This window comes from Arachis stenosperma, chromosome 4 (assembly GCF_014773155.1).
Source record: "Arachis stenosperma cultivar V10309 chromosome 4, arast.V10309.gnm1.PFL2, whole genome shotgun sequence".
Lineage (NCBI taxonomy): Eukaryota > Viridiplantae > Streptophyta > Magnoliopsida > Fabales > Fabaceae > Arachis > Arachis stenosperma.
This window is the reverse complement of record NC_080380.1, coordinates 146354114-146366319: the sequence shown is the minus strand read 5'-3', so window position 1 is coordinate 146366319 and position 12206 is coordinate 146354114. Positions and strand designations below refer to the sequence as shown.

At 33.4% G+C, this 12206-nt stretch overlaps 3 protein-coding genes and 1 pseudogene across 3 annotated transcripts; all 4 read right to left on the bottom strand.

Annotated features, from left to right (window-relative positions):
- Positions 1-1283: 1283 nt before the first annotated feature.
- Positions 1284-2860, bottom strand: LOC130976731 (receptor-like protein kinase ANXUR1). Its single transcript, XM_057901650.1, has 2 exons — positions 2608-2860; positions 1284-2312 (listed from the first exon to the last, which is right to left on the bottom strand). Exons 1-2 carry the CDS (start codon positions 2687-2689, stop codon positions 1411-1413), a joined length of 984 nt encoding a protein of 327 aa, XP_057757633.1. The 5' UTR covers positions 2690-2860; the 3' UTR covers positions 1284-1410.
- Positions 2861-5319: 2459 nt separating this feature from the next.
- Positions 5320-6455, bottom strand: LOC130975852 (receptor-like protein kinase THESEUS 1). Its single transcript, XM_057900578.1, has 2 exons — positions 5822-6455; positions 5320-5735 (listed from the first exon to the last, which is right to left on the bottom strand). Exons 1-2 carry the CDS (start codon positions 6453-6455, stop codon positions 5320-5322), a joined length of 1050 nt encoding a protein of 349 aa, XP_057756561.1.
- Positions 6456-7370: 915 nt separating this feature from the next.
- Positions 7371-9537, bottom strand: LOC130975850 (putative receptor-like protein kinase At5g39000; annotated as a pseudogene).
- An 863-nt stretch (positions 9538-10400) lies between these two features.
- LOC130975849 (receptor-like protein kinase FERONIA) lies at positions 10401-11872 on the bottom strand. Its single transcript, XM_057900577.1, has one exon. It carries the CDS (start codon positions 11403-11405, stop codon positions 10401-10403), a length of 1005 nt encoding a protein of 334 aa, XP_057756560.1. The 5' UTR covers positions 11406-11872.
- Positions 11873-12206: the final 334 nt, after the last annotated feature.

Genomic DNA, 12206 nt, shown 5'->3' with positions numbered 1-12206 from the left:
AATTTGTTTTCATTTTACATGCAAGTTAATTGTTTGATGTTTTTTCCTTTCTTCCGCACCACGTTTCGAGCAATATAAAGAAAATGGTGGCTACTTCAATCTGCTATGAATCAATGGTCAAAATTATTTTTTAAAGCCAAAACACAAGATTAAGGGTTTGGATTTGGCAAATCCATTGAAAAATCTAAGATCTATGAAGCTGCCGCTGCTCGTCCTTCACTGCATTGCTTATTTCTGAATTCAAATCCCTGATTTTGGGACTGATTGAAGAAAAAAAGATAAGATCTCAGCTGGTTCAAGATTCAAGGAATTGACTTGTGAAGCTTAGTTGAGAAAACAGAGCTTATACGAAAAGAAAAATAATCTTCATTTTTACTCAAGGAGAGAGAACCAGAAATTTGAGATTCATTGAGAGCTTTCTGGTAAGAGTTTAATATTTTGGACAGTGTTTCTACATTAAAGTAACATTCTGTCAAAATGGAGAGCTTCATCAGAGAATGCTAAATCTGGTTCATCTTATAGCGTCAAAGCTGTTAAACATCATCTCCTTCATGGTTTATCTTTGAGTATTCTGTTTGTATGTTGTATATTTCTTTGTTTATATTCAGTAATAAAAAGCATATAAGTGAGATATTAAGAAAAAGCTATTGAGAGAAAAGGCAAAGAGAGAAACTTAAAGAGAAAAGCCAAGATTTATTTCAGATCTCCTTTGATTGTATTTCTGTTTTGTTTCTGATGTCTAAGTTGTATCCCTTGCATTGCTAAGTTGAGTAAGTACTTAGTGTGTTGAGAGTTTAGGAAGTTGCCTAGCCTAAGTCAAGTTTAGGTTGAAGCTTGATTTGTCTCAGATAGGATTATGTTGAATCCTAAGAAATTTGTGTATATAATATTTGAAATGATAATAAAAATTCTACCGCTGTTGTGGTGAAGACTGAATGTAGGTTGTATTGTATGAAGCAACTGAACCAGGATACATAGCTATGTCATCTTCTTCTTTCTTGCTCTGATTCTGTTTCACACGATTTATGAGACAAAATAAAATTGTTTCCTGCATAATCCATCTCGCGATAGAACAAAAGTTAAGTTTTATTTTCTGATTTGAGGCATAATTAATTAAGTTTAAAAGAATGTCATAGATTTAATCCCTCTTCTTTAGGCCACCAGAACTTTCAAAATTTTATGTGTGTAAATTTATGTGTACAAATTTTGATAAATATAAATAAAATTATATATTTTATGTGTATAACCTTTTGTAAATATGAATGTAAAATATTACATGGTTCTAAAATGATAATATTTGGTGAATAATAACATATTGTACACAGGTATTTCTCTTGTTTAACAGCTAGCCAGCAAAGAAGGAAAGAAAAACAAGAATAGTAAAAAAGCACATGAAATTCAGCTGAACCTCTAGCATAAGCCTCCTTCCATTGGAGCATAAGAGGTTAGATCACCATTATTTATACTACCTGAAACTCTGAATATATCGGAGAAATGAGTAGTGGATAACAAAGTAAAGGGAGCAGCAGCATTGATGTTTGTAATATCAGCTTGTTGCTGCAATGAGAGAGCATGCTCAAGCAATATCTCTACTTCGCCCATTGTTGGTCGCTCGTCTGCTTCATAATCCAGGCAACTCTGTATGACACTAGCGAATACTTGCCAACAATCTGGTGCAACCTTTCCATTCAGAATTGGATCCATTGTCTCCTCAAGAGCGTGCTCTTCATGTTGAATTAAGTAATGCAACACATTATGGCCTACCAAGTGTAGTAGAACCATGCCAAAGGAGTAAACATCACATTTATCAGAGAGCGATCCCTGCAATGAAAACCCGAAATCTGAGAGTTTGGGGACCATATTCCTATCCAATAGAATGTTTTGTGGTTTTATATCACAGTGAACGATACAACGCTTGGCTCCAGCATGAAGGTAGTGAAGAGCACGTGCTACTCCGATGCAGATCTCTAGTCTCTTCTTCCATGACAGTGGTTCTTTGTTCTTATTACTCAAGTAATCATGGAGTGATCCATTCGCCATGTACTCGTACACAACAATCATATTCTCTTGTTGGTAGCAGAATCCCATCAGAGATATTATGTTAGGGTGACGAAGCTGACATAGGATCTCAATTTCCGTCTTGAACTCACGGGGAGTTTGAATGGAGTTCTGACACTTCTTTACCTTCAATGCGATCGAATAATCAGCTACATCGCCATTATTATGTTTGAGACAACCTTTGTACACCTTTCCAAAGCCTCCTTCTCCGATTTTAAGTTTGTCGTCAAAGTCGTTGGTTGACTTTCTAAGAGCTTCAAATGAAAAATGATGGCATAGCTCTTCTATTACGGTTGGGTATTTTTTTTCCTTCTTTGAATCACCAAAGCGTAAACATTTGAGAAACATTTTCCAATATAAGACGACACTGTCAAAGATTATTTCTATTATGATCTATTGGGACACATCACACATGTAAATTTTCTAAATTTAGGATAGAACAATTTCTGCTTTGTAAAATCATGATATATACAGATTCTTATCAAATAATAATTTAATTTGTATATAGAAAGGTTTTCAAATTACTTTAGAGATAGGGTAGTGAAGTACCTGAAAACGACTTTAGAAAATGGGAATGGAAATGGAATCCATTTTTCGGCCGCCGGCCTTCTGAATTTACCTGCAGATGCATACTTTCTTTTATTTACATTTTAGGGTCTTTTCTGTTGCTATCAGACACTCATCCTCATGGTTATAGAATTCAAATGACAATAACCATATGTAGTAGTTTATTCCAAAAATAAATAACTAAAAGAAACATAAACAGGCCAGCTTAACCTAACACAAGTGTCAACGCACAAGTTAAGCGGAGAAAATTAGGGGGGACAAAAGGTATTTTTTGAAGCAGCTGCTGCCATTGGAAGCAAAATTAGATGCTTGCAATCTAAATGTTTTAAAGGGACTGAAACATTATATTACCTAGACTTTGCGCCATAAGCTGAAGAAACCAAATTACATAGTATTATTTTATATAATAATAATTAGTGTGATATTTCAAGAGGATCCATCTTCCCCAGTCCTCTCTAAGAGTCTCTATTACTAAGGGGAAAAAAACTCACTTTCTTTTAAGAATAACTAGAATGAGACTCGCGCGATGCGCGGGACGGTAAATTAATGATAGTATATAATAAATATTAAAAATTGTTATATTTTGTATAAATAAATTAAATATGTGTAAATTGAAGTTAAATTTAAAAGATGTTTTATTTTAAATAATTTGTAGTACAAAAGATTTGGATGTTGGAGTTGTATAAAGTGACGTTTTTATTTGGTGGTTTGATTTTTGCATTTGTTTTAGTTGATGGATTTAGTCATTTTATGTGGCGCTCGTCCTCCTTTTTTTTGTTGGTTGTTAGAGTTGGTGCTTTCTTCTTTTTGTCGTAAGTTATTGTGAAGACATGTTCTTTATGAATTGTTGAGTTTGATACACTTTCTATTGTGTTATTTGGTTCCATCATTGTAAGAGTATGTTCTTCTTTCAAAGATGTATCTTGACTTTGTATGGTTTTCTTTCTCCTTAATCTCTTGATGGGGTGGTGCTTCAATGTCATTATTTTTCTGAAATGTCATTAGATTTGGAGCAGTTGTGCCCAATAAGTTTTTTGCGTCGCCATCAAATAGTACAAAAGTTGTTGTAACACTTTGATCTAAAACCTTTAATTGAATTCTGAACCTAAAATAAGTATTGGGTTAGCAACTAATAATTTGATAGATGAGATTATGAAAAGTATATAGAGTTACCTTATTGTTGGATATTATGGTGTTTGATTACATGTGCCACAAATGTAGTTTTTTTTATATGCTTTCTTCTGACACTTTTTACATTTAACATAGTTTCATTCTAATTTGTCATCAATTTCGTTTATAGTTGCTAAAATTGTGAAGATCTTTTCCTATTTTAATATTCAATTTATGTTATCATTAGGTATATGGTATTTGAGTAAGTATGAATGTATGATGCATGTTATGATTTTTTTTTGTCATACTTGATCATCAGATTCTCATTGCAGTTCGAAAATAATTTTTTTTTTTGCTAAATTTAATGTTATGTGAAAGAATAGTGATAAGAGACTTATATATGTAGTTTAAATGGTATGAAATTTAAATACTTATAACGTAAAATTTATTATGATTAATAATATTATTATGATATTTGTAATATGGATGTTTATTACCTTTAGTGAGTTATTTATAAAAATTAATAAATTAATTATTGCAATTATAAATTTATTGTATTATTTATAACGGTAAGATATAATAAATATAAGAATATAAATTCAATGTATTTGGATGTTACAAATTTATTGGATTTTATGTTTTAGTTTTTTATTTGTATCTAATATGAAAATGTATGTCTAATATCATTTTTTTGGTTTCGTTTTGATACTCTTTTAATAAATTTGTTTTTTTTAGTTTTCAAATATTCTTTTCAAAATTTATATTGGTAAAATAAAATAGAATTTGTTTTAAATAATAAGTAAAAACTACAATAATAGTTATTTGTACCTAGTGTTACTTCTAAAAATTAAAATGATTATTTTTTTTACCAAAGATACAGAAATTCGAACTCGCGACCAATATGAGAGACTATGCCATTTGAGGTATAACTCATTGGCAAAAATTAAAATGATTATAATAAACATAATTATAATAATAAAATATAATTTTTATTTTTTAAACTTTTAATTTATAAATTAATTGTTGTGGTTACAAATTTATTGTATTGTTTATAACGATAAGATATAATAAATATAGGAATATGAATTCAATGTATTTGAAGGTTACAAAGTTATTGGATTCTATTTTTTAGTTTTTTATTTGTATATTTTATTTTTTTGCTGATTTGGAAATAGTAGTTGATTTGGCAAAGAATTGAGTGGTTGATTCTAAAATTGTGCCAAGTAATTAATATTGCTGACATGGCATTAGTAGGAGAAAAGAAATGTCTCAAAAGTAATGTGGTGCATGCTTATGTATCTACTTTTATATATTAAGAATAGATAGAATCTGAATTCTTCTATGAAATATAATCTATCACTAAAATAATATCCTTGTTGATTAAGGTAATCATTAATATACCATTTTTCGTTATGAATTACCACAATAAAGCAGTAAATGGATGTAATTAGAGCCTTTCCAAAGCTGAATGTGTATGACAATGAGAACAGCAACAACATTATTCTGGAGTCTCCATGAAAAAAAAAGAAAAAAAAAAAGAGAAAAATTACAATATCCATCAATCATAATAAATTATAGTCAGCATCATGGTTCCGGGCATGCATCTTCATCCTCTTGTAGTGCTAGTGCTTGCTCAAGTTCAACTTGTACTTCACCCATATCTGGTCTTTCGTTTGCATCTTTACTTAAGCATCTTTTTGTGATATCTATGAATACTCCCAAACATTCTGGTGCAATCTTTCCCAATAACACTGGATCAATAATCTCATCAACCGAAATCCTCTCCAAAAAGCTAGGTATATCCACATATGGAGTCATTAAAGACAATGTCTCTTCTAAAAACAAATCTGAGTCGGCCATCATGTACATCTTCTCAAAGAAGCTCTGCTTGTGGCTAGTGGATAAAACTACCATTAAAACTATCCCAAAGGAATAAACATCACATTTATCTGTGAAGGTTTTGGTTAGGACATACTCAGGTGCCATGAAACCAGGTGTACCTAGCAAATAATAAGCAATAGTTTTAGTCAAGTGCTAACATATTTTGAAGACATCTTTGTGAGAACAAACGATTTAAGATAATTACCAATCATCATGTCCACTTTTATAGGCTTTGCCTTTGACCTTAATAATGGACCTTGTAAGGAAAATCCAAGATGTGAGAGTTTTGGTACCATGTTGCTATCCAAAAGAATATTTTGAGGTTTGATATCGCAGTGAAAGATAGGGCGCTTAGCTCCCGTGTGAAGGTAGTGTAGCCCACGCGCTGCTCCGATGCATATTTCTAGCCTTTTCTTCCATGAAAGTGGCTCGATATCCTTGGAACGCAAGCAATCATAGAGAGAGCCATTGGACATGTGTTCATACACAAGAATCTTCTCTTCTTTGTGGTCACAGAATCCTATAAGAGAGTCCAAATTAGGATGAGAGAGCTGGCAGTGGAACTCAATTTCCTTCCTGAACTTCCATTGGTCAGATTTACTTTTCAACCTCTTCAATGTCACTGCATAATCACTCACACCATTATGTTTGAGACAACCTTTGTATACTGTGTTAAATACTGATCTTCTAGTTACTTGATTTTCATCGAAGTTGTTGGTTGATTTCCTAAGATCAGCAAGAGAAAATTGAGGGCATAGCTCTTCAATCACTGTTAGATAGCATTTCTTAGATGAACTTGCATCCTCTGAATGGCAGAAGCTCAAATATTTGCCAAGCATTATCCCCAGATAATTTTTCTGTCTCTTGGAATATGCAGATGAACTCCCTATATATAGTTTGCCATTATCACAGAAAATAAAATTGAATTTAGTTTCATTGAGATTCCAAAAACCACCTTGCTCTGTGTTCTATTATTCATCTTTTACATAAAGTATTATCAAATCATTGATCATTACAGTGGTACCTAGAACATTATTATTATTTTTTACCTTCATTAATAAAGCATAAGAGAAAGGGGATGAAGGAACTTCTTTTTAGGCTCAGAATTCATTAATGGTTAAAAAGATTTAACATAAATGAACTTCATTTGATGAATAAATAACCTGTGAAAATGGAAAAGAACCTGAAGGTGGTGGCAGAAATAAAGCTTCATACAGCTCCTACCTTGATTGCTGCGGATAAATTTACCATGGCTGGTGTTATCTCTCAGATCTAGGCGTTTACTAAGTCTATAACTTTGACCACAAGAATAAAAATATTTAAATGATATTGATTTTTTTGCTTAAAATCCTCACCTCTTTTACTATATTCTTAATTTCTTTCTAAATAAAGAAAATTTTGATTATTCTTTTTCAATTTAGTAATCAAAAATAAAGATATATTTAAAATTCTACTCTCTTAAAAATTAGAAAATAATTAAAAAGATAGTTTTATACTTGCCATAATTTTTCTTTTACCTCTCTATATATTTACATTTCGTGTTTATTGTTCTTTCAAACAAAACAAAATGAATGTCGAAAACGTTTTTCTTAAATCCTGAAAGATCAAAGAAGGGTGTTCTTCTGTGAGAGGTGAAAGAAGAAATATTTTACCATCTAGTTATACATAAAGATCTAATTAAAGAAGTACCAAAAAGTATATAGACCATATAAGCAGTTCACACTATTACAGGCTATTCATATAATATTTAGCTTTTAAAATTCTTTTTCAATTCTCAACCTCTTCTCACACTTGCAATGTTCTGAATAATATATGCTTCCTCCAACCGGATGATCAAAGGTCACAGATAACAAGTTATAATCACCATTTGTGTTGGAATCTGCCTCCTCTTGCAGTGCCAGGGCATGTTGAAGTTGAGCTATCACTTCATTCAAGAATACTTCCCAACACTGTGGTGCAATCTTTCCCTTTAGATTGAGATAAATAACCCCTTCAACAATTGGTAGCTTGTTTGTTAGTACCATTTTTAAGAGAATTATACCAAAGGAATAAACATCACATTTATCTGTGAAATCATGTCCTTGTAACAACTCCGGAGCAGTATAATCTTCTGTAATAAGCCACAGAATTGGTGACTGGTTAACAACAACAAATGATTAAATAAGTATTTTTGCTTTGCCAAGATAAAAATGAAAATAAAAAGTCACCTGCATGAATTTTCTTGGACAATGGGAGCCCAAAATCTGAGAGTTTGGGCACCATATCATAATCCAAAAGGATGTTGCTGAGTTTTATGTTATGGTGAAAAATTGATGCTGTGTGAAGGTAGCTCAATCCTTCTGCTACTCCAATGCATATTTCTAGTCTTTTCTTCCATGTTAGAGCTTCTTCATTCCAATTTAAGTGATAATGGAGAGATCCATTGGGAATATACATGTATACAAGAATCTTCTCATCAAGTTCATCACAGAATCCAAAAAGAGAGACCAAATTCGGATGGCGAAGTTGGGAAATATTCTCAATATCTTTTAAATTCCACTGTATATCACTATCACATATAGATAACCAATCCAACTTCTTAATTGCAATTGAATGATAAGTAGCTCCATTTAGTAAGATACGACCTCTGTATGCTGTACCAAAGCTCCCTCTACCGATGACTCTGCGTTCAAAGTCGAAGGTTGTTCGCCTAAGATCGGCTAGAGTAAACTGATGAAATATCACCTCTTCTAAATGAATATCATGCATACAAATGACTTCACTTAAGTTTATAATGGTGGTGGATGATAAGGAATAGCAAGCATTGTTCTTTTTGATATCTGCTTGTGCCTGCAATAACAAAGCATGCTCAAGCAACACTTCTACTTCCCCCATTGTTGGTCTTTCATCAGGTTCATGCTTCAAGCATCTTTGTGTAACATCCATGAATACTTCCCAGCACTCTGGTGCAATCTTTCCCCTGAGGGTTGGATCAATGATCTCTTCGATTGGGAATCGCTGCATAAAGGCTATTACATTCCATGGTTGAACTTGATCATCAATGAACTTCTCTAAGTATTTGATTTCACTCTTCCCCTCCAAATGTTGGTTACCTAACATGTTGGCCGTGTTAAGAAACAAATCCTTCTCCTTCATGCATACCATTACAAGTAGAACCATACCAAAGGAGTAAACGTCACATTTATCTGTAACAGTCAGGCGTTGGAAACACTCAGGGGCTAAGTATCCAAATGTACCTACAAGTGAGATTATTATTTGAATTATTTAATTACATTCTTTTAAGTAAGCTTATAAAATTGAATAAATAAATCAATTACCTGCAACATAGTCTACTGCAATTGGTTTTGGCTTGGAAGTTGATAGTGGTCCCAGCAACGAAAGCCCAAAGTCTGAGAGCTTAGGCACCATATTGCTATCCAAAAGGATGTTACTAGGTTTTATGTCACAATGAAAGATAGAGTGCTTGGCTCCAGCATGAAGGTAGTGTAGTCCACGAGCGATTCCTATACATATCTCTAGCCTTTTCTGCCATCATAGCGCTTTTTTGTCCCTATTGTATAGGTGATCATGAAGAGAGCCATTGCACATGAACTCATACACAATAATCTTTTCTTTTCATGGTTGCAAAATCCTACAAGAGAGATCAAATTAGGATGATGAAGCTGGCATAGCAACTCAATTTCCTCCATGAACTCAAGGAAATGCTGGTTGGAGTTGCAACACTTGAGCTTTGAGACATCCTTTGTATACAGTGCTAAAACCTCCTTTTCCAACTATTAATTTCTGGTTGAAGTTGTCGGTTGATCTTTTAAGATCTTCCAGGGAAAATTGATGGCATAACAATTCTATAACCGTTGGACAGTGCTTATTGGATGAGCTTGTCTTCTTTGAAACAGGAAAGCTTATACACTTGGGAAGCATGATTCCAATTTGAGATACCTGTTTGGCTATCAAACACAAAACAAGATCCTACTGACATTTTATCCCGATTTTCACAGCTATTCACCTATATGAAATGAATTCTGAAGCAAAGACCAAAATTTGTGAACCAATATCAAAAGTTACCCCTTTTTTTTTAAATAGGAAAAGTCAAGTACCTGAGTACTGATCTGCTGAAGATGAAAGCAGAGACAAAATTTCAGAACTTTCTCAATTGTTGTAATCAGTAATCTACTACTCCATCTCAATGGTTCTTTTAAGGTAGTTCTTATCTCCTTAGATTCTCATATAATAAGAGAGCTAAAAAGTTGAGTTCTTTTGTTTGGTTTCCAATTCCATTATGATTCCCTGGATTTACTGCAATTGTGCTACTGTCATTTTCTTCACTTATTATGGGTTGGGTGTGACCTTGTCATGATGAACTCTCCTAGTCAAAAATGAGAATGGAACAGGACCTTCTGAATTACAAGTTTCTTGTATTACATTTTTATTTATTTATTTACTTTTTCAAAATCCACTTAAACTGTTGCTGTTTTCCTTAGACATAAATACCCAAGTAACTTTTACCTTAAATCTTCATTGGTCTATATTTGCAAGGATTTACTTGGAAAAAATTAAATTATGGGATAAGATAAGAGCACAGACAGTTACATGAAACTAACATAAGCACAAACTTCAACTCTTTTTTCTGTTTCTTAATCTGCTACATGAACAGCCACTTCAGTGACAATGGGATTGAAACAAGTGATTGATTTTAGAACTACATCTGCCAAACATATCTTCTGCAAATTCGACAAACCACTCAACTAAGGAAATCATGTTTTTTACCAGGATTATTATAGCAGTTAATTATTGGCATCAGCTTCCTCTTGCAATTTTAGTGCATGTTCAAGTTCCACCTCCACTTCTCCCATGTCTGGCCTCTCCCTTCCCTCCATAAGCAAACATCTCATAGTGATGTCAACAAATGTTTTCCAACAATCTGGATCAATCTTAGACTTAAGAATTGGATCAACAATTTCATTTGCAAATGACCTCAATGACTGACTAAAGCGTTGAAAGTGAAAGTATTCTCCGTAAATCTCGGGCGGCGGCTTTGCACTCACAACTTCTAATAGAACTATGCCGAATGAAAATACATCTGATTTTTCAGTCAACATACTTGTGTTGTAATATTCCGGATCAAGATACCCCAATGTTCCCTTCACATCTGACTCCACCCTTGTCAATGACTTTGAAGTACTAAGTGCTCCCCTTTTGGATATTAATAGGCTTGAAACTTTTGGTTCCCAATTACTATCCAAAAGAATGAGACGTGTTTTAATGTTCCGGTGGATAATAGTGTACTTGGCTCCTGTGTGAAGATAGTGCAGTGCACGCGCCACTCCTATGCAAACTTGAAGCCTCCTCTTCCATGTAAGTGGATCTATGTTCCCACGATGAAGATGATCACGAACGGAACCATTAGACATGTAATCATATACAAGAACCAACTCGGTTCCTTCAATGCAGAATCCAACTAAGGAGATGAGATTGGGGTGTTGCAGCTGAGAAAGCAGGACAACCTCATTCTTCAAGTCAGAAAGACCAAAAACTGAATACTTCTTGCACCGTTTGATGGCAACTGGTGTAGAACTGTTTTCCAGATAACCTTTGTAGACATTGCCAAAGGAGCCTTCTCCAACTTTAAAAGAATTATGGAAGTTATTTGTTGCTGATTGCATCTCTGAAAGTGAAAACTGACGGCAGAGTTCACTTATAATGGATGATGGTTGTTCTTCGAAGATACCTGTTCCTCTATCACCAGAAGAAGATTGGAAGCAGCAAGAAAAACCAGATAGAAAACCCATTTGTGCTGTGTTTTGTGATATTGAAATGCCTTCTGTACTGTATAGGCAGTAACTTAGTTTGCAATAACAGATAGAAAGTAACAAAGTTTATTGAAACAATATTAATTAATTAATTAGAATGGAGTTGATAGAATTATATATACAGAAAATTTTGATGATGATGTCAATAGAATATAGCTATGATCTCAAAATATAACAGGAATTTTTCTGATCTCCTCCTTTTCATGGTTCACATGCACATACATGTAGGTTGTTCATATGTTTCAACTGATGTGAGACAAATCTAAATAATAATAATAATATCAAGGAGTAGAAGCAACTATATGTGAAGATGTAGGTTTTCTATATGTGAAGATGAATGCAGAAGCAACTATTCAGTCCTTTCTACTTTGATGCTGTAATGTTAAGCTCAGAGCCCTTCTAAGGTTAGCTATACTTCCTTCCCTGGCAGAGTGCCGAATAATTGAGCTAAAAAAGTTAAAGTTCAGCTTTGTCAAATAATTGAGTCAAAAGTTGTTTTAATTGTAGTGGCAATTGCAGGTTTGCCACCTCCATTTTGTTAACTTTAGTCTTTCAATCTCTTTTAGCCACTCATTTTTTTTATACCATGGATGAAGTTGTGTAATACGTTGGGTATATTTTACAAGTGTGATATATAACACATCAATACAAATCGAGTTAAAACCCAAAGTAGTCCCTGAGATTCACGATTTGCACCAATTTAGTCCCTGACTTACGAATTGCACTATTTATGTCCCCGACTTTGTTAAAATTGCACTAGGTTCGTCCCTTCTCACATCT

What these genes read in the sequence shown, in the direction of transcription:
- LOC130976731 (XM_057901650.1), bottom strand. Translation starts at nt 2,689, where the DNA reads ATGCATCTGCAGGTAAATTCAGAAGGCCGGCGGCCGAAAAATGGATTC. An exon ending in TTTTCTAAAGTCGTTTTCAG is followed by an intron (nt 2,313 to 2,607) that starts GTACTTCACTAC and finishes TTTCATTTGAAG; the next exon opens with CTCTTAGAAAGTCAACCAAC.
- LOC130975849 (XM_057900577.1), bottom strand. Translation starts at nt 11,405, where the DNA reads ATGGGTTTTCTATCTGGTTTTTCTTGCTGCTTCCAATCTTCTTCTGGT.
- LOC130975852 (XM_057900578.1), bottom strand. Translation starts at nt 6,455, where the DNA reads ATGCTTGGCAAATATTTGAGCTTCTGCCATTCAGAGGATGCAAGTTCA. An exon ending in AAAAGTGGACATGATGATTG is followed by an intron (nt 5,736 to 5,821) that starts GTAATTATCTTA and finishes ATTATTTGCTAG; the next exon opens with GTACACCTGGTTTCATGGCA.